This window comes from Chrysemys picta, chromosome 14 (assembly GCF_011386835.1).
Source record: "Chrysemys picta bellii isolate R12L10 chromosome 14, ASM1138683v2, whole genome shotgun sequence".
Lineage (NCBI taxonomy): Eukaryota > Metazoa > Chordata > Testudines > Emydidae > Chrysemys > Chrysemys picta.
In genome coordinates, this window is record NC_088804.1 from 38,022,141 (window position 1) to 38,045,907 (window position 23,767).

Below are 23,767 nucleotides of genomic sequence, written 5' to 3' on the forward strand. Positions count from 1 at the left end.
GTTCAGATTCTTGAAACTCTGTCTTCCCTGAGTCATTTTTTGAATATTTGAATTCTATAAATAATAATAAATACTGTAATTTAATGTCCCATTAAAGTTAAGAGAGAAAAATGCTGTTTTGAATAGCATAGGGAAGTGAAATTCAGTGTAAAGATTTTACATTGTTCTGTTCATAAACTACTGGATTTAAATGAAACTGTAATTGGTTGTGGGGCTTTTTTTATTAATGTGTTTTTTCCAAATATAGCACGCAATCAAAAGAAAGACCAAGATATTTCTATAAACTTTTTGGACTACACTGTGTTCTCAGTTTTTAAGCACAATTCCCCACTGATTTCCACTTTAAAATTTATGGCACAGCATGTCCCTTTGTATATTTAATTTCAGGAAGAATATCGCCATTGTTCATGAATTTGGGCCATGCAATCATTTATATTGTTCTTATTAAAACTGAGCTAAAAGACACCTTGTAATCCCCAGCTGCAGACTGCTGGATTATAACATAACAGTTGCCCACCAATGAGGACATTTCAAAAAAAAGAAAGTAGAGCCAAGAATATCATACCCAGAAACTCACAAGAGGATACTTAATTTAAATCAAACCTTCCACGAAGGCTCCTTATTTGGAATAGGGCAGAATTCTATAACAACACTCCACCGCCCCAAAACTTGAAGGCTCAGTAATCCTGCTGGTTTTGAGAACTGCATATACAGTAGAATTTGGCTGATGGATATATGCATGACAGGGAAGAACCCCAATTAACAAAATGTCCTTTATAGCATAGGATCCCATCCTGCAATCCTTAATTAGAACAAAATCCCATTGACTGGAAGAACAAACATACTGACTCAGACCAATGATCCATCTAGCCCTGTACCCTGTCTTCCACCAATGCCAGGTGCTTCCGAAGGAAGGAACAGAATAGGCAACCATCAAGTGATCCATCCCCTGTTGTCCAATCCCAGCATCTGGCAATCAGAGGCTAGGGACACACAGAGCATGGGATGACATTACTTACCATCTTGGCTAATAGCCATTCTCCATTAATGTATCTAGTTCTATTTTGACCTTCACAACATTCCCTGATAACGAGTTCCACAGGTTGACTGTGCGTTGTGTGAAGAAGTAAACTTGAGTAAAAACGTCAAGATCAGGCTCAGAAATTAGTATTTTTATCAGATGCATAAGTAAGTACAATGCTGTGTAAAGAAATCATGCAGCTAGATACATTTTATCCTCTGTGCATTTTAGTTGCACTGGGGTAATTGCAATTTAATTTTATGGAGTGTAAGAGCATGCCTATTCTTCTCCCACCAAGGAGTCGAGCCCAGACCCTTTCCCCACCTGCTATCATTTGCTGCTGTGAAGGTAGTTTTGCAGCTGAGTGCTGAATGTGAAATTGCTGTTACTTCACAGAGGCCAGAAATAAGAGAGGAAGGAAAACCTTGTGGTTGAGGTGCTGGGCTCGGAAGCAGGAGAGCTGGATTTGATTCCTGGCTTTGCCACAGATTTCCTGGGTGACGTTGGGTAAACCATTTCCCACTCTTACAAGCATGTACTTAATATTCAGAGGACAACTGCAGTGTCAGGGTTTTAATCTCCCCATTGTTCACTTCCCCATCTGTGAAATGGGGATAATAACGCTTCCTGCCTCAGACAGCTCATTGCCGGAAGCCGGGTTAGAGTCCTAGGCGAATCAAGAGTGAAAGAACTTTTAAAATCCAATTATTTGCTCTCATCTTGGTCAATGGCAATGGGTGATGCCAGCTTCTCTTTTTGTTTCACTATCCCCACCCCGGGTATTGCTGACGCCCAGGTTTCATCCGCTGCAGGGGCTGTATAGAGAGTGTCTCTATTTGTCTTTACCACAACTGCTTGGGAGTGGATTCCTTGCCCGGGTTTAGTGTTGCTAAGAGCTCCGTGTGACGCTCTTGCCACTGGGCATCTCGCAAATGCCCAGTTTTTGGCAAGGACATTTTGGCCCTCTTGGAGACACCCATAGGCGCCGGCCCAGAACTAGGGTGCTGCAGTGACACACCCCCTGGCTTGAAGTGGTTTCCATCATATACAGGGTTTACAGGTTGGTTCAATGGCTTTCAGCCCCCCACTATACACATTGTCCCAGCTCCCCTGGAGACACCCTTGGGCCAGTGGCTTGAGCAGAAGTGGGAGTGAGAAGACGAAGCGTCTATTCCCTGCCCTTGTGCAAGTCCCTTCAGCGGGGGTTCGCCTCCCACCCAGCCTGTGAGCTCTGCGGGGCGGGGGCTGGCTCTCCCGGGGGGGTTGTGCAGCGCCGCGCGCTGGGGGGCTTCCGGGCGCCACGGCAACCAGCAGTCGGGTTGGTTGTGGGCGGGGCGCTTCGCTGGAGATCCAAGCCAGCCCCACCCCCTGCGTGTGGATCCGTCGGGCTGAGGGTTCTTGTCCGCTCCCGGCCGCCGTAGTCCCTGCAGACACGTGGCGCCGCCAGCTGATGGGTACAGGAGGGGGGCGGTACCGGGCAGACACACACGGCGTCTCCCGCTGCTCAGGGGACATGGAGGCGGGGGTGCGGCTGAGCGCTGGTGGGAACTGCCGGGAGTCCCCGGGAAGGGGCTTTGGGGGGGCGATAGCCCCAGGGAGGGGGAGACTAGACAAAGGGGAAATGGGGGCCCCCGTATTGAAGGGGAGGGAATTGTGCAGGGGCTCCGTCCCCACATTGATCGCGGAGGTCAGATCAGGGGGTGCAAAGCTTCTCAGTACCCTAATGCATAGACAACGAGGAGTCCTTGTGGCACCTTAGAGACACATTTATTTGGGCATAAGCTTTTGTGGGCTACAGCCCACTTCATCAGATGCACCGGGTTCTAACCCACGAAAGCTTATGTCCAAATAAATTTGGTAGTCTTAGGTGCCACCAGGACTCCTCGTTGTTTTTGCTGAGACAGGCTAACACGGCTACCCCTCTGAAACCTGTCTAATGCATAGAGCCCTTTGTGCAATTCAGCGGTCTTCCTTCCCTGTGGAAATAACTGAAGTAGCTGAGATACGCAAGGGCAACTTTCACGGTGGCTGTCCAGTGTGTCCCCCACACTCTGTTACGGTGAAACACTCACCTTTATCTCACTGGCCTGGCACTCTGCTGTATATTATATTCATTCATCCTTGCCTTGATTCTGCTCCTGCTCCTTATTGCCTTTTGTAAGGTGTCTCCAAATGGGATATCCGGACGAAGATCTGGGACTACATGGAAGCAAATAACCTGGCTGATTTCCCAAGACCAGTGCATCACCGGATCCCCAATTTCAAGGTATTGTGGTTTTTTCAGAAATGAACAATATATATTCCTGTCATATGCAAAACAAAACATTCTCTTGGCTGGAAACCCTTAAAAATGAAGTGAATATGTTGCATTTATGAAATACAAATGGGTTATTCTGGTGTATATCAGAAATTGTTTGTCCATCATGCATCCCAACAGTCTGCACAATTAGTGAATAACCATAGCACCTGGGATGGATTGGGGGGGAAAACCCATCAGATTGGCAAATATAACTGAAAAACTTGAGGGGTTTTGTACAGTTCTTATTCCTAAATGCTGAATGGGATAATAATATCTTGCTCTTATATAATGCTTTTTATCAGTAGATTTCAAAACACTTTACAAAGGAGGTCAGTATCATGACCCCATTTTACAGCTGGGGAAACTGAGGCACCGAGATGCCCTGCCCCAGGTCCTCCAGCAAGCCAGCGGTGGGGACAAGAATAGAATCCAGGTCCCCCGAATCCTAGTCCTGTGCTCTCTCCCCTAGGCCACACGGTCTATAATGTGGTGCTGAAATAGGGTTGTGTAAATGATGGCAGGTGTGTAGAGGTAACTGGGCAGTGGTGGCTGAGCCATATTTTCTGCATAGGAAAGCTGCAGCCGTAATGCCGCCAGGTCACTGGGCAGGGAGAAACGGGAGTGTGGTCAGAAGTGGCACTTAATGTACCTATAAAATCTAGCATGTCCAGCACTAGCGTCAAAATGCACAAGGGCGTGGGGCCATGGCCGTTCTATCAGCCTGCCCAGTGACTTGTTGTTTTGATGTGCAGTCATTCTCAGGGAGCGGTGGCTGTAGCATTGCGTCTGCTTCCAGTGTTGGTATACTGAGTGAGAGGAAGGTCTTTCCATTCTCTAGTGCACCTGCACAGTGGATTTGGCCACTAAACATTAAGAGCTGTGTTACAACTCTGGCTACAGTTTTGCTCAGGGGAATAATAAGTAGGTGTAATGAGCTCCCAGGCTTCCTCGCATGGGCTATCAGTATCATGGGTAACAGTACAAGGGGGAGAATGGCTGCCACCAAGCCACTGCTTCCCCTCCCATAGAGGTGGATGGAGAATGAGTGGGCAGGGAATGAACCCAAGGCACCAGCCTGTCCTGTTGAGTTGGTGCAGGGGGGAAGCAACTCCCCCAAGAAGAGGGCTGGTGTGGCTTTACTTCCTCCTGAAACAAGGGGACTGAGGCACAATTCAGTCCCTGCTCTGCTTCTGGGGTAGCATCGCTGGCGCTAGCCCTTACTTGGGGTGGACTACAAGGTGCCAGTTGAGTACCCGCTAGTGATTATCAATGGGAGCAAGAGTTGCAGGTACCCAACGAGTCCCATGAGGCACTTGGATTTTAGTCTGGGTGGTTATGAGTATTTGAGACATCACCAATTTAGCAAGAAATTCTTGGTCCAGCGGGTCAGCGTTAGAAGTAGGGAATTAAATTGCATTGCTTGATTGAAGGTGGGAGTTGCCTCTCTTGGATTTGGAAGGTTGTGAACAGTTTGATGACATGCTGCTGTCTATGAAAACAGGGTGCTTCGCATGCTGCAAGTAGGCTCCCAGGTTTACAGGAATTCAAAACTGCCAAGACCATTAAAATAAACCCTGATGCTCCCCAGAAGACTGCTCGCTTTCTAACCCTGGAAGTAAGTGCCAGTATTCCTTTTCCTGTTTAATGGCTGTTCCATTGATGCAGGGGTCTCACCAGGCTTGCCATGCTGTCCGAGAGCTTGACGTGTTCAAAAGAACAAGTGAGATTAAAGTGGACCCTGACAAACCACTAGAAGGAGTTCGGCTAGTGACCTTACAGGTAATTGAACCTCCCCTGAGTGAGGGTGATGCAACCCCAAGTGCTTGAGCAGACCACGTTGTCCAAGGTTCTTGACATTTATATGGCACCAGCCACATGAAAGCTTTACAAATAAGTGTTACAAATGGAGAAACTGAGGCACTCGGCAAGTCGGTGGGAGAGTTTGGAATAGAACTCAGGAAAACCAGCCCTCTGCTCTCACCATTAGATACTTTCCCTCCTGTATACATTAGCTGGTACATGACACTTTTCACAGCAGAATGAAAGTATTCTCTGCATAGCTGTAAGTCTTCAGGGTACAGCTACTACAATAGCTGTGGGATAAAAATGCCTCTCATAAAGCCCCCATGGCTTTGGGTCATGTCGTGATACAAACTTGCAAACGCTTAAATAAATCCAGGTTGAATTGCATCCATAACATTAATGTAACATCTCTCAATATGCCCCATTTCACATTGACTGTCTGGATCAGCACGTGACGGAAACTAGATTCTTCCACTGTCATTGTTGAGAATGATCTTACATTTAAATTAGTTCATCCAATGTCTTGTTCATCTTTGAAATAAATAATCTCTGATTTCATTGACTTGCTTATTAGAAAGGTTTCATTTGCAAGCATTAAGAATTATTTATTTGTACAAATAGTAATTCTGTATTTTTTGCCCAGAGGAGCATTGGTCTTTGTGCTCAAACACATGGCAGTAAAGGATTTTTTTTTTATATATATTTAAAGAAAAATAAGCCTGTCCCCTAATTCTGGCGTGTAACTGTTGATGGTTTCTGTTATCACAGGCAAGGAAAACTTTGTTGGTTCCAACACCGCGACTGAGAACTGGGCTGTTTAATAAGATTGTCCCACCACCAGGAGCAACTAAAGAGATCCTGAGAATATGTGCAACCTCTCAAGTAGGTATCAGAAGTGGGGGAAACTATGTCAAAAGAGCACAGCAGTGGCCTTATAGTTATGATTCTGGACTGAGGCTAGGGAGATCTTCACTGTGTGGCTTTGGACAAACCATTTCATCTTTGCGTGCCTCTGCTCCCGCTCTGTAAGAACAGAGATGATAGTATTTCATTTCTGTCTTGTGTCTTTAGATTGTAAATTGCTCAGCGATGGGCTAGCTCTTGCTAGATGAATGTGTAATGAGCGCAGTTGGGGCCCCAACCTCTAGACACAACCATAGCACAAATAAGAGAAAAGGCGAACCAAAATGTATTGTTGAGATTCAGAAAAGTATAGTGAATGTTTTTATCCTTGTTATTTTTCACTTTCATGCACTCCTCCACTCCCTGTTGGGGCCTGGGACTAACACACAGAAGACTATACTCACGCTAATGCCAGCCTAGCCGGAAGCCGGACGTTTCAGGCCTGTTACCAGATAGCTGGTGCTCACAGGATTTCGGCCCTTGCTTTGCCTCCCCAAAAAGTGTGGATAAGCTTGAAATAAGCATCAACTTTTTGCATATTCATCTGAACCATACAACTATTTAGAGATGCACCATCGCTTTGCTCTTTGTTTTGGATTTTCAGTGCAGAAATATTCATTCTCAATGGCTTTATTTACCTGGATCACCGCAAGAAAGTTTCAGAGGCTGTATTTACACACTTAAAAACCTCAGTCTGACATACATTGTTTCTGCCATCTCTTGCACAGTTGAACTTTTGTGCTTAGAAAACCTAGAGGGGAGAGTATTTAATGTTTAAAACTGGTTGCTTAATCTGGGTAATAAAATGTTTATGGTGGTTCATACTTTTTGGGGGGGGAGGTTAAGGGCAGATCTTTTACCCTTTTGACTCTTAAAGAAATGAACAAAAAGCATCCAAATTAACTAATTTCTGTCACTCGGTTGATGTGTGGGGGAAAAAAAACAATTCTGAGTGGATCTTTTTTTGTTGTAAAGTGGTGCTTTGCTGCCCCCTCGTGTACAAATGTCATATTCCATAGCTGAGTGAATATGCCACAGAATCCTGTATTATTTTACCTATTTCTAGAATTTAAAACAAATATAGCATTTTTCAATTAATTGTCTTAAAATGTAAAAAATTTAAAATTATTGGCCATCAATCCAAACACAGACTCCTACATATAATTGGGGGACTGAAAATGTGTGACACTCTAAAGTGAGCGTCTCTGTTAACAGTTCTCTTAAGACTGTTATTTTATTAAAACTGATAAGAGTTGGAAGTTGTACTATGTCATTCAAAAGATAACTTTCTCTTGACCTGCTGCCCAGTCTCATATCTGACCTATGACCTTTCTATCACGTCAGTGCTATTTTTCAGGCAGACAGGTGCTAGTGAATAAAGTCGTAATGTGTCTCATGCACCTTGCATTCACAGAATACAATACAAACAATCCTCAGCAAATCTCTGGGAGATAGGCAAGTAAATATTATTCTCTCCATTTTACAGATGGAGAAACTCACCCAAGAGTTATTCTTCACTGGCCTTATTTTATGCTAGGCTTTAAACATTTGTTTTTCATTGTGGGTGTCAACCTAACATAAAGAACAAAGGTTTCTCACCTGGATCAGATGTGTGACAAGTGTCTGCCTTATCCTTTACAAACATGTGAATTACCTTGAGTTAATCTCGAAGTAAAAATATCTAACAAAGACAAAACTAAAGAAGTGAAACGCTCCCATTTTGAGTGCCTCCCATTTTTGGGTGTCCAGGTTGAGACACATTGGATCTGATTTTCAGAGGTGCTGAGTATCTATAGCTCCAGAAATCTGTCTTGAACAAATGCTGTGGAGAGGAGAGGGGGGGGAAAACTGTTCATTACATTTGGCAGTGACATGTACCTCCATACCCTAGGCTCTGAAGTAGAAGGGCTTGCTTCAGGTATCTCAGCTTGACATCATTACATCAGAGATCATAGAATATCAGGGTTGGAAGGGACCCCAGGAGGTCATCTAGTCCAACCCCCTGCTCAAAGCAGGACCAATCCCCAACTAAATCATCCCAGCCAGAGCTTTGTCAAGCCTGACCTTAAAAACCTCCTAAGGAATGAGATTCCACCACCTCCCTAGGTAACCCATTCCAGTGCTTCACCACCCTCCTAGTGAAAAAGTTTTTCCTAATATCCACCCTAAATCTCTGCCACTGCAACTTGAGACCATTACTCCTTGTTCTGTCATCTGGTAACAGTGAGAACAGTCTAGATCCATCGTCTTTGGAACCCCCTTTCAGGTAGTTGAAAGCAGATATCGAATCCCCCCTCATTCTTTTCTCCTGCAGACTAAACAATCCCAGTTCCCTCAGCCTCTCCTCATAAGTCATGTGCTCCAGACCATTAATCATTTTTGTTGCCCTCCGCTGGATTCTTTCCAAATTTTCCACATTATTCTTGTAGTGTGGGGCCCAAAACTGGACACAATACTCCAGATGAGGCCTCACCAATGTCGAATAGAAGGGAATGATCACGTCCCTTGATCTGCTGGCAATGCCCCTACTTATACAGCCCAAAATGCCATTAGCCTTCTTGGCAACAAGGGCACACTGTTGACTCATAGACATCAAAATGTGACAAGGAAGGAAAGTTCAGGAGAATATGTGGGTCATACTGGAGCATGCATTGAGGGATAACTAGTGTGTAGAGACAGTCTGTCTAGTGGCTAATGCATAAGACAGGTAGCCAAGTGATCCAGATTCTATCCTTGGCTCTGTTACAGACAGGCTTCTTGTATGACCTGGGGAAAATAGTTTAGAGTTTGTCTACACATAAAAGTTAATCCAGAATAAGGTAATGTGTGAATTGATAGCGAATTATCTATTCCTGATTAACTCTGGCCTACTCTACACTTAAAAATTAGATTGACCTGGCTTTGTCATTCAGGGCTGTGAACAGTTTCAATCCTGAGAGCTGTAGTTATGTGGACCTAATCCCCAACGGCGGAAGAATTGTTCTGTTGACCTAGCTACTGATGGATTAACTACGTTGACTGAAAACTTCCTTCTGTCCACAGAGGAAGTGTCCATGCTATGGTGCCAGAGCATAGCTGCAGCACCATAATTGTGCCGCTGTAGTGTAGAGATGCCCTATGTGTGTGGACATCCTTATTCCAAATAAGACTGCATTATTCCACCTTAGTTAAAGCCACTTCTACATCTGCACACACAGTTAATCAGGAATAAATCCCCATGTAGACAAGCCTGTAATGTCTCTAAACTTCAGCTGTCCCATTTGTAAGCCGAAGTTAACACTTCCCTATTTCACAGATGTATTGTGAGGATTCATTTAACAATTTTTAACGCACTTTGTGATCCTTCTGTGACTGGCGCGATGCATTACTCTTCCGTGCCATCCGCCAAGATTTTCAAAAATAGGAGCCTGATGTTGGGTTTCAAATACAAATTTCAGCTGCTCAGTAACTAGCTTGGTTTTCAGAAGGGCTGAGAAGCCACAGCGTCTATTGAAATATGCCAAAAGTGTCAACGTTTTAGCCGAAAATATAGTGCAGAATTCTAACTCGCTGGATGCTTCGAGAATAACTTCCCAGACTTCTGATAATTGGCTGTGTACGGGAAGGGACATTTCAGAGCTTGGTTATTTATTTGGTTTGAGCAAAAGAGGCTTGATGATTTTTAATGATGATGATGTTTTACTGAATTGGAAGTGAAACATCCTTAAAATCATGTTTTTCTTCTTAGGGGATAAAGGATTACAGTGTGCCTATAGGTCTGGACGCAAAAGTCCAAGTGGATCTGGTTGTTGTAGGATCGGTGGCTGTTTCTGAAAAAGGTAGGGGTAAAGGTTGTTAGACATGTTAGAGTTGGGGAGGTTTTGGGGGATAGCAGGATATCAATTTCTCTGTCTTATATTTAAGGGTAATCCCTTTCCATGTGAAGCGTTAGTGGTCTCACTCCAGTTTCTGAAGGCTGGTGTCTACATTACAAAGATGCCATCACTATTTGTTCCCTCTGCTGGGAGTTTAATAGTGGAGTTACACCAGCCAATGTGTTGTATGTGCACAGTGCATCTTCAACAGGGTTCTTCTGGGTGCATTGTGTTTTCAGTTGAACAGTCACGAGGGCAGATCTTCTCTCCCTGTAGAGATGGTTCCTCCAGGACAAAGCAGAGGCTTGTTGGGTGAGGGGGGCAGCACAAAGGTCTTGCACTGCAGCTGCCCATTCTCCACCTATTTGTGGGGTGACCTCGGTATGGCAGCTGTCCGTGCAAGACCTTTCATTAGCATTACATTCACTTGCAAAAAAAAAAAAAACAGTCCTCTCTTTCTGAAGCCTTTAAGCTGTCTTCTTCAGACTTGGGTTAACCGGTACTGACTCCTGAATCCAGCCTGGTGCAGATGGGCTCTCAGAATCGGTTCAAGTGCCAGACATCTGTTGCCTTTTTTACAAGCATTCTACTTAATTATTGCCATCTCTTGCACTCTGTTGCCCTCCAGTGTTAATTAACTAGCTCGCTTTTTATTGGTACATTTTAGGTTGGAGAATTGGGAAAGGGGAAGGTTTTGCAGATATGGAATATGCAATGATGATGTCAATGGGAGCCATCAGAGAGGACACCCCGGTAGTTACTATCGTGCATGACTGCCAGGTGAGCTGAAGAACCTCTGAAGCCGCATCTGCAACCATTCAGTACCTTGCATTATAGGCGTGTATTAAGCAGCTGAGATTAGAACTGGATGGAATTTTGGGGACAAATTATTTGCCCCAAAATGCCGTTTCAGGATGAGTGAAACTATTTGGAAATTGAGGTCAAATTCGTCTGAATAAAAAATGAAGCAGTGGGTGGGGGAGGGAGGAGTCAAAGTCAAAACGCTTCGTTTCGACCTTTTCAGAAGGAGACATTTCAACTTTTCATTTCAAACCAACATTTTGTTTCCGAAATCTAGCTTAATGCCTTTAGAAAATTAAAATAAGGTAAAAGGCACCCCAAAACAAAGCAATAAACCAAAACAAAAATACTATTTCAGTTCGAATGAAACAATATTTTTTCAGTTTCTTATTTCGGCGAGGAAATCCCCCAAAATGTAAGCTTTGGAACAACCCCAAACAAATTTTTCAGTTCAACCCAGTTGTAACAGTTGTTAAGTAGTTGCAGAGCAGGACTGACTTGTGTCTAGATCTGGGGTTGTTTCAGTGTAATCTGCTTATCTTGTCATCTTAAGTGAGAGATTTTGGGTATCTGGGAAGCTGTCTGGAATGAAACTTTCCATGCGAAGTCACAGTTCTGGTGGGGTTGTTTTAATTACTTACCAAATTTCTCTTCCCTCCGGTTGTAGGTGGTTGACATTGCAGAAGAGCTGCTTGATGACCATGATTTAACTGTGGATTACATCCTCACTCCAACAAGAACCATTAAAACAGGCTGCAAACGACCAAAACCACAAGGAATAATATGGCATAAGGTAGGCTACTTCTGCTAACGATGATTTATTGGTACCAAATGCTTGCTTCTGAAACTAATGATGTACCTTCTCCGTCTGTACATCATTAATCCTTCTGGAATATGTATCCTCTGAATATCTATGAAAACTGCATCTCCAACTAACAAACTCTGTATATAGCCAGTGTGAACATTCCCGTGGCCTCCCGATAGTGGTGATGAAATAAAAACAAGTAAAGAAAGTGGAATCAGGTTGCCGTCTGTTGTATTAGAAACACTAGGAAGGTGAGGGACATGTTTGGAAAATGGAAATAAGCAAAGACACATTGTTTTCAGGTGTCTGTGTGGTTGTTGTAAATGATAGTGGCAAAAACGAGACATGTATTTGCAGGTGAGGTGTCCTATCGTGTAGATTTCAGGTTGCATCATATGGGGACAGATTCTCAGATGGCTTAAATTGTCATAGAGCTGCAGAATGCAGTAAAGCTATGACAACTGACAGCATCCGAGGATCTGCCCCACAGAGTACGTCTTGCCTCATGAATACTTGTTGAAGTGGATTCTGTTCCTTTTCATGAGACAATGCAGCAGGGAGAGCTTCATGCCATAAATCCAGAGAGGAGTGTCTGCCAGGCCATCTTCGCAGGAAAAGTAAGTGTATGTTTTATGAATTAGTGGTAGGGACGTTGGTTTTTGCATTGCTGCTAGTGGTTAAGTGTGGGATTTATTTTAAAATATATAGATCGAGCTTGTTGAATAGTGCAGGAAGGGATTTCTAAATACTTTCATGCATCAACATGATGCATCCGCGCTGCTGGAGTTATTTTGGTTGATTGTTAATTTGGATGATCACCACTTTTTTCACAGAGACGTTCACAAATCCAAACAGTTTCACAAATGTTCACACGAATGATTTTGTCTGAAAGTTCATATTGGAAAGGGCTTTATTTATAATCTGATTTTTATTGTTTTCCTCTTTAAAAGTCTTAAGTCATCTGACCTGGAGAAGAGGTCTGTGTCACCTTGAAAGCTTGCTTCTCTCACCACCAGAAGTTGGTCCAATAAAAGCGATTACCTCACCCATCTTGTCTTTCTCAAGTCAGCAGAAACAACACCATATGCCTTAAGTGGCGATTTGCACACTACAGATAATGAATAGCAAATTGTTGTTTGCATAAACTATCCAGGAAATACTTGTAAGAAATTAGTACTTTTGTAGAAGCCAGGATCAGTTGGCAAACACTTTGCAAACCGAAAAAAGGGCTAAATTTGTAAAGTAACTTATCTGCAGTAAATAACTCCACCCTCTCTATTTATTTTTCTATCACGGAGGAGTATTCTAACCTGGTTGTGGGTGAGTTAATGAGAGCTCCTTTTGTGTTAGTGCATTTCATAATTGAAATATTTCACATGGAGATTTTCTTATACTCAAGCTCATTTAACGGAATTGTTTGAAGTCCCAGCTCTTGTGCCCCATCCATCTTGCCAGCATGGCTTTGATCACGTTCTCCCTTCATGTCGGAATTCAGCCTCAATAAATTACCTTGCTAACATTTCTCTCCACTTCCCTTCGCCAGCTAAATCTGCAAAGGTCTGGAGAAGACAAAATCTCTTGAAAAGTCCTTTAATCTTTGTGCTGCTTTTGACACTCTCACAGACGAGGTTAGTCTCTAACTAACCAGTGTATCAAAATGGATGTGGTCTTTTCATTTCTTCTCTTTTCTTCACTTATCAGAGAGAGATTAAAGACCAGCCATATAACAGCGCTTGGGACAAAGGCTTACCAGCACTTAAGGCACTTCCATCTGTTCACATTTGTAACTTGCTCAGACATATTTTCCCAACCCATACTATTCCTATGCTGTGTCAGAAACCATTTTATTTTCAATGGTGGTGTTCACACTTGGGTGTGCTTACCTGTTTTCCCATCATTGATTTAGCTGGGGATTGGTCCTGCTTTGAGCAGGGGGTTGGACTAGATGACCTCCTGAGGTCCTTCCAAACCTGATATTCTATGATCATTGCTTGATTTGACTGTATTATTACTGTTTGTGTCTCTTCTCTCATGTGTTAAGCATGGACTGTATCGTTTTCACCACATATTAACATACATCTATTAGGAATGTTTTCAGTAGAACGGCAATTAGTGCCTGATGCAAAGCCCAAGGAAGTCAGTGGAAGGACTCTCATTGACGTCAGTTGGCTTTGGATTAGGCCCTAATTCTACCAATTTTTTTTCCTGTTTATTCATAACCGAAGAGCTAGAAGAAGGGGCGGGGGGGAGTTTTAGTGTCACACACACACACACACCCTACCTGTTATGTATGCTGTGTCATAGAGGTTTGTTGTTTTTGAGGCAAAACAGAAATGACGGCCGCAATTTTCTAAGCTGGTTCTTGAATGTAGGCTTCTTGCCCATATTTGGGCACCTAAATAAAGGTGACCTGATTTTCAAAGGTGTTGAGCTCCCACAGCTCACATGGATTTCAGAGAGATTTTGAAGTGCTCATTTTCTCTGAAAATCAGGCCAGTTTTAAGGCTCACTTTCCCAGGATACTGAATATCCTTCTCCCATTGACTCCCCACCTCCCAGGAGCGCTCAGCATCTTGCAGGAGCCAGCCCTTGTTTAGGAACCTAAATTTTAATAAGGACCCAACCTTGATAGCTTTGACCAGAGTCCCTGTCCTGAAGCGCTAACAACTGAGGTCAGATGGACTTGAAATGACACAGGAAAAGATTGCATTGGACATGGGGATGGTGGGACAAGAAGGGACTTGTGAAGATATTGAAGACACACTGTACTGAAATGCTACTGCTTGTATAGTTGTACCACCTACGATTCAGTGGTGGTAATATTACCCTTCCCTAACACATCATCAGTACTTGTGCTGTTAAGACATGAATGAGATCCAGGGAGGGGAGAGGAATATTTAGATTTCTGTTCCTCAGCGTGGTACCAATCATCCATGTTTCTGGTACAGCTAAAGAACTAAAAGGACAACAGATTTCCAGGTTTTAATTCACTGGGAACAAAGTAACATGCGTACGTGTTTTTGTTATCTTGTCATTATGGGCGTTTCCCTGTGAATAACTGCTACACACAGTGTCTCAGAGCTGGGAGGTCTAGTTAATCTGCAGATCTTAAAACTACAGGATTTTGTTGTGGTTATTTAAGAGTTTGTCCATAAGCTCATGACTCCCAATCCTACATCCTTTTCTCCTCCTTCAAATCCTGGCTTTGCCATTGCATTCCTGTATCTCTGAGCAAAAATAAATTAGCCAAGAGGTAGTGGATAAAAGACTCATCTTCTAAACAGGATGTTTTGTCAATGGAATGTAGTTTAAGTGTATTTAGTAAGGGATGTCTGTGAGATGTGTAAATTGCCTTGTAACAAAAGTTCACCCTTCAGAAACGTGGCTTGCTCAAGCAAAGACAACAATGGCTTAAGGGTTTATATAAAGTAGGGTATTCCTGCTTGCAAACACTAGGTTATGGCTAAGCATTGCCCTGGGAGATGTCCTTAATTTGGTGAGAAGCTGTTAAGCGAGTAGCTGTTAGCAAACACCTCTGTTTTCAGCATTCATACACTGTGCATGCTCTTAAAATTGAGAGACAGGATGTGAAACGTGTGTGTCAAACAATGCACACCACAAAAATTAAAGTTAAATGCAATGCTCAAACAGGTTTCAGGGTTTCTTACCACTTTGATTATTGGAAAAGTGGAGGAAAAAGTAATGATTCAGAGTCTCACCTGGTGTAAATTGGCATTGCTCCATGAATGATACCAATTTATACCAGCTGAATACCTGGCCCAACAGATTTTCACCACAGCCTGCGTTCTGCAACACGGTTTGTGGTTGTGGCCAAGATATTTGTTGTAATGAAAACAAATGTGTTGCATGCAAGGAAAACATAACGAAATGCTGGGATTGGTATCACAGAAATGATCATTCAATGTCTTTGAAAGACTTTTGGCTCCTTTAGTAGTGCCTGACGGTATACAGTAGGTACAATATGGCTCAATTCTCCTCCACTTACACCAGTTTAACACGAATGTAGCATTATTCACTTCAAAGAAGCCACTTCTGACTTACACCAGTGTAAGTATGAACAGAATCAGCCCTACACTGTCCTGTCTATAGTGCTAGGTGCTCTAGGAATGCTTAGTCAGCAGTAACTTCTTGTCTAGCTCTCTCTTTATACACAGCCCCTTTGGAAAACAAGGGAAGCTGCTAGGAGCTGAGAAGTTTAGCCATCTGATTCAGGTGCTGACATGGGAGCTGATCCCTCTTGAAAACCTGGCAACTTATTTAAATGCCACAATGGGAGCTGTTAGCTCTTTTGAAAATCTAGCCCCGTGTCTCTGAGGAGAACCCTAAATGCATGAGGTAACACTTTTCCTGGTGGCAGCTGGGATCTGTGACTAGGTATTTGTCAGTCTGTCACAGTTCTTTGCATTTTTTTTTTTTTAAAAGCACAAAATAACCAGAGTAATTAATATAATTATATATATTTGGGGAAGTGGAGGGGGAGATGAGAATAGTTAGTGCAAAACAGCAATTTCATTTGGCTTTTTTAAAAACAAAAGATTTAGAACGTATTTATGCTTCTGTTGTTGAGAGTTTGAGAGAGAATCTGTGTCTACGCTACACACTTTTTAGCAACACAGCCGTGCTGCTAAAAGGCACACAGTGTAGCCGCTGTTTGTCGGCGGGAGAGAGCTCTCCCGCCGACAAAAACCTTCCACCCTCAACAAGCGGTGGCAGCTTTGCCAGCAGGAGAGCGCTCCTGCCGACAAAGTGCTTTTCGTCAGTAAACTTTTGTCCTTCGGGGGGGGTGGTTTTTTTTTAACACTCCTGAAGACAAAAGTTTTGCCGACGAAGTTCCAGTGTAGACAAAGCCTGACAGAAACAGCAAAAGGGTTCCTGCTAAATAAACAAATTGTGGGATTGGGGAGGGGGAACTTGGTATAAGGTTGGGGGCAAGAGAGAATGTAACTGAGGACAGAAATAGCCCTACAATATGGGACAGCCTGCTTCTGAATCAGAAATGAACAGTAATGTCAAATGGGCACATTGTACAAAGTCGTCTCCCCACCACCTTGCTATCACTGGGAAGCTCTGCTATAAAGGATGTGGGCCAGATTCTGATCCCAGTGTGCACTGGTGTAACTCCCTCAGCGCCAATGTAAAGGTCCGATCCTGCACCATTAAAGTCAATGAGCGTTTTGCCATTTGCTACAGTGGTGTAGGATGGAACCTAAATGAGATCAGACTCTAGTTGAAGTACTTAATGCGTAAGGCTTTGGACAACACTTAAGTACCTTGTTGAGCCAATGAAATGGCTAGAAATTGCTACTTGCCCTGCTACCATTGCTGTGTGGTTCACTGATCTCCTTTGCTGAGTGTATTTTGGAATAGCATCCACAGCTATCAGTTGTATGGGTTTCTATGCATCAGCCACCTTTGCTTCCTTTTCTCCACTGCTAGATGTTAGCAGGTTTTGCGACCTCCAAAAGGGGAAGGGGCGGGGCAGTGCTTGGTGCAATGTTGTTCTTTCCATTTTCTAGTACCTTCAGAGGAATCTGTTTGGGCAGTTAGGGCCAGATCTACAAAGGTATTTAGGTACCTAAAATTCCAGATAGGAATCTAATCATATTAGGTGCTTCTGAAAATTCCATTAAACACTTAACTCCCACTGGAGTTCACTGGGAGTTTGGCACTAACACATTTAATAGGCACTTAGCTGCATCCTTAGGCACCTAATTACTTTGTAAATCTGTCCCTTAGCAAAATTTACTGGTGGGGGAATTCTGTGCCAAAAAAATAAAAATTCTGCGCACAATATTTTAAAATTCTGCATATTTTATTTGTCAAAATAACAATGTAATTATGCCAGTTTCAATTATTTTCATAATTAATTTCAAAATATCCATCCACAAGAATGTTTGTAACAATACAGACAACAAAAAAGATTGAGGAAATGTTTTTTGACAAATAGATTCCTTACTAGGCATATTTATACAGAACTTTGAGTAAGAAATCATTTAAGCTACAATATAAAAATGTATTTCCTGCACCCCTTGGAAGCAGTGCAAAGGCTTGGGGGAGTCAAGGGTAATGGAAGAGCTGAGGGAGAGGGAAGTAATTGCTGGAAAGTGAAAGTGGAGGGTTGTTGGGTGACAGTGGAAGAAGTATGGAACAGGTTTTTGGGGATGGAGAGTGGGGAGGGATTGTTAGGGGATGGGGAGCCTCCCTCATGCAGACCCTGGGAGAGGCTAGGGGTTAGTCAGGCACATCTGCTCCTGTCCCCATGTGGCCCTGCACCCCCACTCAGCCGTCCCCATTCCCATGTGGTCCTGCTTCCCCTGCCCCCTGTTCCCATATGGCCCTGCACTCATTACCCCCATCCCCATGTCTCTGCACCCTCACACCCATTCAGCCCCCGTTCCAGTCTGTCCCCTCGCTAGTCCTTCTGAACACCACAGCCCCAGGGCCGGAGGAGCTGGTTCCCCTTCTTCCCCATCCCCCTGCAGCTGGTGGCGCTCACTTTCCCCCAGCAGCTGGAAGAGCTGAATCCGCCCCCGCGGGCCCAGGGCCAGAGGAGCTGGCATCCCCTGCCCTGGCCCGAGGAGTTCGCTCTCCTTGCCCCGGAGCAGTTCTGTGCCCCCCCTGACTGGAGGGGGTGACTGGGACCCTGCTTGCCCCCTTTTTTGCATGCCCATGACGCAGAGAGATCTCAGGTGAATAAATTATCACCATTTTACAGAGGGAGATTCAATGACTTACCCAGACCACCTACCGAGCCAGTGGCCATCCAAGTAGAACCCAAGTCTCAGTTCTGTGCTTTAACCACTAGATGAGGCTGGGAAGTTCCTGCACGTGTCAAACCAGGAAATGGACAGCATGGAGGAGGAGACTGTACGTGGATTCCCTCCACTTCCAGACAAATCACTGCAGCCCTCGAGACAAAAGTAGCTTTTGCATGATTATAATTAGCAACACATTGTCCTACTGCAGAAGAGTTCTTTGGTATTTTACAACCGAGCAAACAGCTTATTTCCCTTCTCCTCCCTAGCCACCCAGCCGCTCCACAAATGGGTTTGTTGGATGCATACACTGAAACCCCAAACTGCCTCTTTTTCTTTTCTTTTTTTTTGGTGGAGGAGTTAGAAATTTTGGTTGCACTCTCCCTGAAGTGACCAGCAAGACTCCCATAGGATTAGGACTACATCCGTTGGGCAGATTGTGTTGCCCTGCTCCCGTCATGGGCATGAAATGGGCAGCGGAACGAGGGTGGTTCTTTGGCAGGGGCAGGGGTGGAGGGGTAGTAGGATATGGGGAGCCGTTGTTAGGTATGCATCACAAGTAGGAAGGGTGGTTGGGGGGGCAGGACAGGGTGGATTTTCAGCTATGAGCACTTGTCTCACTTACACTGAGATCTCCTAGATGAGCTTATCACCAGTGTGAGATCTACTGGTGCAAGGGGGAAGCTGTAGGGAATACTCTGTAGTGTCCATTGTACTAAGGCATGGGTACTACAGCCCAGTCACTTGATGAATTCAGAATCCCAGGGTTCATTTGAAAAAGAAAGTTTCTCTCATGGAAACAAAGAGAAGCTTGAAAACCTCACCCGAGTATAACTGGTGCCTCCCGGAGTTTGCAGTCAGCCAAAAGATATGAACTGCCCCATTTAATTTTAACTCTGAAACCTGTTGCCCCCCCCCCCCCCCCCCCAAGGAGAGCTAGGGCCACGTCAGAGCTGGGGGTTGGTCCTGGCAACCGGCGGGGATGTCCCCTTTGGGGGGGGGGGGTATCCCCATGGCTCTGGGTTGCTTTAATTTGGTCTTGTTCACAGAGTGTCCTGAAGGGCCTGGGAACTCTTTGCCCATCCCAGTGCCCATCCCATGTACGCAGGTTGTGTGAAGAGGTGAAGGTTTGCCCTTGGTAGTGTTGATCTTTCTAAATAAAGCTTCTGGATGTATGTTTTGAGCAAAGTTTGACTTTAGGGTGAAAGAAACTGTACAGTTGGTTCGTAATTGGCTGGGCTTGTTTCTGAGTACAGGAGCAATTAGTTACATGAGTGTAGAAAAATGTTTTTCCTGTTTGGTTTAACTAGCATAGAGCTTGCATTTCACATGGAAACTTGACAGAGGACAACAAATGTTCCTAATTGTTGGCCAGGAAAAACATAGTAAGATGGCTTCAGCCATTTGTCTAATGTCATATTGCCCGGCTCAGGGGAAGCTGCTGTCCGTTTCAGCAATCTGAAAGTATTTGGTGGAGAAAAATGCATCTCTCCCAGGATCAGCTGTCATAACTCATCAAAATAGGAAAATGGCATGTACCTTTCAGAGTGCTAAGGCTCCCATGTAAACATGTACATCTCTGAACTGCCAGCTTGTGTTAGATTCTAGAAGAATTACGGTAGAGTTAAAAAAAAAAAGTTTACTTGTTAAGGGCCTGTAGCAAGGTCGAGACTCACTGGCGCGGCGCCTCCTGCTGGTCATCTGGGAATTAGCTCTTTTCCAGCCTCAGAGCACCCTCTACTGGCCGGTGTCTCACCTGCCTCAAGCCCTCATATCCCCCTCAGACCCCACTGCCCTTTACCTTGGGGTTCTGCCCCAGCAGTACCCCCTCACTCTGGGTCTCCCCTCCCAGGGGAACCCCCATCCCCTAAGCCCACCTTGCCTCAGTGTCTACTGCCAATTGTCATCTAGCCCCCTCTCACTGGGGCTAACTGCAATCCATAATGGCCACTCATCATCAGCAAGGGGGTTGGACCAGCTTCCTCTGCCCATCCCCACGTTACACCTCTTTAGCCCCAGTACCTGCCTTGGGCCTTTAACAAGACCTGCAGCCTGGGGAGTTGCCAGGCTGGAGCTCCTCTTGCCTTTCCCCAGCCCTGCTCCGCTTCAGGTACCCTTTCCTCCCAGGCAGTTAGATCCTTCTCCCTCCAAGGCTGGAGAGAGACTATCAGCTCCTGGCTCACAGCCCCTTTATAGGGCCAGCTGTGGACTGATTGGGCGTGGCCCCAGCTGTGGCTGCTTCCCCAATCAGCCTAGCCTTGTCCACCAGAGCAGGGTAACTGCCCCACTACAGGGCCCAATTCCAGCACCTTTTACTCCCGACCCATGTGGGGCCAGAATGGAGGCAGCCTCTGTTTTAAACTAATTGTTCTCATTCTGTCACTGGGTCATATATGAACTATTAGGCCGAAACAAGAGGAAACCAGGCCTGACTTTTGGTCTGAGCCTGAAAGTAAAACTCTTTGAGGTTCACAAACCTGAAACCCTGCAGAGGCATGTGCAAACACTGGAGAGACCTCTGCTGAATTGCCTCTGCTATACCCTAGATGGGCCTTGGTGCCCCACCTGCTCTCATCTACCACCAGCAACTTCTTGGCAGCTGGCTGGCCCTTTTTCCCTTGAAGTTCACTGAGGTGGAGTCAACAAGGTGTCCTGGCACCCCATTAATTTTGGGGGGCAGATCTCCTGGAAGGTAAACTTCTTGCTTGTCCACAACCTCATCAACAGCCGTGCAAGCAATGCCCCTTTTCCTTCCAGCTACTGCAATGGCTTTGCTACAGTTCAGAGGCTGAGAGCCCAGCCAGGTTATACAGTAACTAGGGAGTTCTTGAGTTTCCTATAAGTCGTGGGCTGCAGCCTAGGCCCTTTCATGGCCCAGACTAGTAGCATTCAGCAGTGAGAATAAGAGTCTTTCCTGGATCTCTGCTGATGAGGATTATGATAACTGGGGCATGATGGAGAGAGAGCAGGGCTCTTTCTAAAGCCCAGCTGCCCCTAAAGATCCTGGCAGGGAAGGAGAAGACCATCCCCACCCCACTGACTTTGAGAGGGATGGGGAGAGGAAAACACGTGAGGCCACTCAGAGTGCAACAGAAAGGGGGCTGTGCCTGTGATGGGGAGAAATGATGGAAGGGAAATTTTGGGGGCAGGGCCAGGCGACTTGTCAGAGAAAAACGTTAACACAGTTTTGGCCAATTTCCATGAGGGAAGCATGGGGGATGCAGTCCGTGTTAGATTTTTAACACACATAATATATGTCATATGCAGAATCTTGTATTGATGCAACATTAAGGTTGCAAATCCGAACATGCACGAGTCAGCAAATTCCAAAGTCCAGTAGCTCTGGGTTGGTTGGTTATTTTCTGCTGGATCTGCATTGTGCAGCCTGCATAGTGACTAGTGTTTTTTGTTGCCCTGCCACGTATGTTTATGGAGTAACTTCAGAAGTCAGCCACACAGTTAGTAAAGTTTGTTGAATGCTCTGGGCACTTTGAAGGATGATGACAAAACGAGATCACAGTCTGATCTGACCTTATATGTTGGGTTAATTTAAAAAAAACACCCTCAAACTTGTTTCTATTAATTTTTTAGATCAGCTACGAGATGCTGGAAAGAATCCCAATCCTAAAGAATCTTCGCTATAGAGAGAAGCAGGCAGGCAAAGATGTTATCCTGAAAGACGAACATCCAGACTTTCCAAACGCCAGGAAACCAGCAGACTCCGATGAAAATGCCAAGACTGGAAATACAAAACTGCAAACTGAGTCCACCTCGGCCCAAATTGGACAGCATCATGTTGGAAATGATTCTTTAAGTACCAAATCAGAGACACATGGTGCACTCACCACTGTCTATGTAGGTAATATACCTCCAGGCACAAGAGTGAGTGAGTTAAAAAGTGCTTTACGAGAATTCCATGCATCCCCGTTGCGGCTCAGTTGGCAAGGAGCACAGGGCCGGGCTTTTCTTGATTACACGGATAAAATGACTGCTGAGAGTGTTGTAGCCTCTTTGAAAGGCTTAAGCCTCAGGGGTCAGACTTTGCGAGTTGAGATGGCCAAGAACCAGAGAAACAAAGGGCAAGTAGAAATCAATGGACAGAGAAACAAGTCTGAATAGAAAAAATTAGGTATATCTTCATTGCTCATCAAGAATCCAACCTAGTTTTTCAAGGATCTCAGCACAGTCTCTAACTTTGTGGACTAAACAGGATCCAACAATAGAATTTAAAAGCCAGCTTTTCTAGCAGATTGGGCATGCAGTTGCACGGCTGATTTGCTGACTGTTTCTACAAATGTTCATGCAAATCAAGTATTTGCCTATGCAGATGACAAATTGGCCCTTTCGGCATACAGTTACTCAGTTTATGTCTTCAGGTGCCAGTAGTTGTGCACTAGATAGGTGTGTCATTGTACACACATCCACATTCGTTTGCACACAAGCCCTGTTTGGAAAACTGCTCCAAGGAATCTGTGTACCCACAATTCTAGCCAGATGCCTATATTCTGTCATCGGTGCTGGCCAGGGAAATGTACCTGCACAGCTGTGCACACACATTTAGAGGTGAGCTTTTGAAAATCTAGTCTGTGGGATGCAACACTTGCCAGACAGGACCCGATCCTGTGAGGTACAAAGGACAGCTGGCTAGGAAAACTGCCCCCACACCCCTCTACTCCCCCCACACACACTCTCCCAAAAAAGGCTTTTTGAGGTTTGCAACAAAATTTTGTGAGAGATGGAAAAAAATTCACAGAAATGTTTTGTTGAAAAGCAATTTTTCAATGCCATTGGATGGATTGTGATTCGTGGGGGAGGGGGAGGTGTTTGTTTTGGTTTGTTTGTGTGGTGGTTGTTTTTTGTTTTTTTTACCATCTCTGGTACTGAGCATCGTCAGCACCTGTCGACTTCATCTGAAAATAACAGCACTGAGCACCCCACAGGGGTCACTCTCGTAACTCTCTCTCAATTTTGTACATTTTATTCTGGTCTGGGAAATCAGATGAATATCGCTTTTCTTTCCGGCTATTTTAGGTGCCTTTTTCATGGGTAGATTGGTATGTAGTATGTGATTATTTTCAAGACCAGTGGGCCTGATTCTTCTCTCACTGCTGCTGATGTAAATTAAGCACAACTCTGACGTGAATGGAGTTATATTAGTGTAAAACTGATGTAAGGGAGAGAAGATTCAGGGCCTCTACTGCAAATACTGGTGGAAATTGATTAGGCATAAAGTTATTTGAAAAGTTACCAAGGTATCAGCACAGCGTATTCATTCTGTGCCTTCTTATTACAGCAGTGCAATCTTCCTTTGTAACCATGATGCCAGATATGGGTTTGAGTACGGAGTGCTACAGGAAAATTTTCCTGACGGGGAGGTGCTAGCTTGTACACGCATACACACACATACTTTTACGGAATAAAGCAGAATTATGATTTATTTAATATGGCTTTTATTTTTTGTAAGTTCCTTAGTCCTGAAAAACAAGTTGAATTTTGGCTGAACTA

General features: G+C 44.5%; 1 protein-coding gene across 7 annotated transcripts; it reads left to right on the forward strand.

Moving 5' to 3' along the window:
• Positions 1–2,377: 2,377 nt before the first annotated feature.
• Positions 2,378–23,704, forward strand: MTHFSD (methenyltetrahydrofolate synthetase domain containing). Of its 7 annotated transcripts, none has more exons than XM_042852110.2 (8): positions 2,378–2,475; positions 3,184–3,287; positions 4,822–4,935; positions 5,892–6,005; positions 9,754–9,844; positions 10,548–10,660; positions 11,349–11,474; positions 21,854–23,704. In XM_042852110.2, exons 1-8 carry the CDS (start codon positions 2,472–2,474, stop codon positions 22,379–22,381), a joined length of 1,194 nt encoding a protein of 397 aa, XP_042708044.2. In that variant the 5' UTR covers positions 2,378–2,471; the 3' UTR covers positions 22,382–23,704. The 7 variants fall into 7 exon arrangements, with proteins under 7 accessions (XP_042708044.2, XP_023961294.2, XP_005292338.4 ...); XM_024105526.3 differs by lacking the exon at positions 4,822–4,935 and adding an exon at positions 4,986–5,099 and having other exon boundaries at positions 2,380–2,475; XM_005292281.4 differs by having other exon boundaries at positions 2,443–2,562.
• The last annotated feature ends 63 nt before the right edge of the window (positions 23,705–23,767 follow it).

Excerpts from the sequence above, each read along its gene's own strand:
- MTHFSD (XM_005292281.4), top strand. The coding sequence starts at position 2,472 with ATGGGTACAGGAGGGGGGCGGTACCGGGCAGACACACACGGCGTCTCC. Across the intron at positions 9,845-10,547 it reads GGTGGCTGTTTCTGAAAAAG|GTTGGAGAATTGGGAAAGGG; the intron begins GTAGGGGTAAAG and ends GGTACATTTTAG. Across the intron at positions 11,475-21,853 it reads AAGGAATAATATGGCATAAG|ATCAGCTACGAGATGCTGGA; the intron begins GTAGGCTACTTC and ends TTAATTTTTTAG.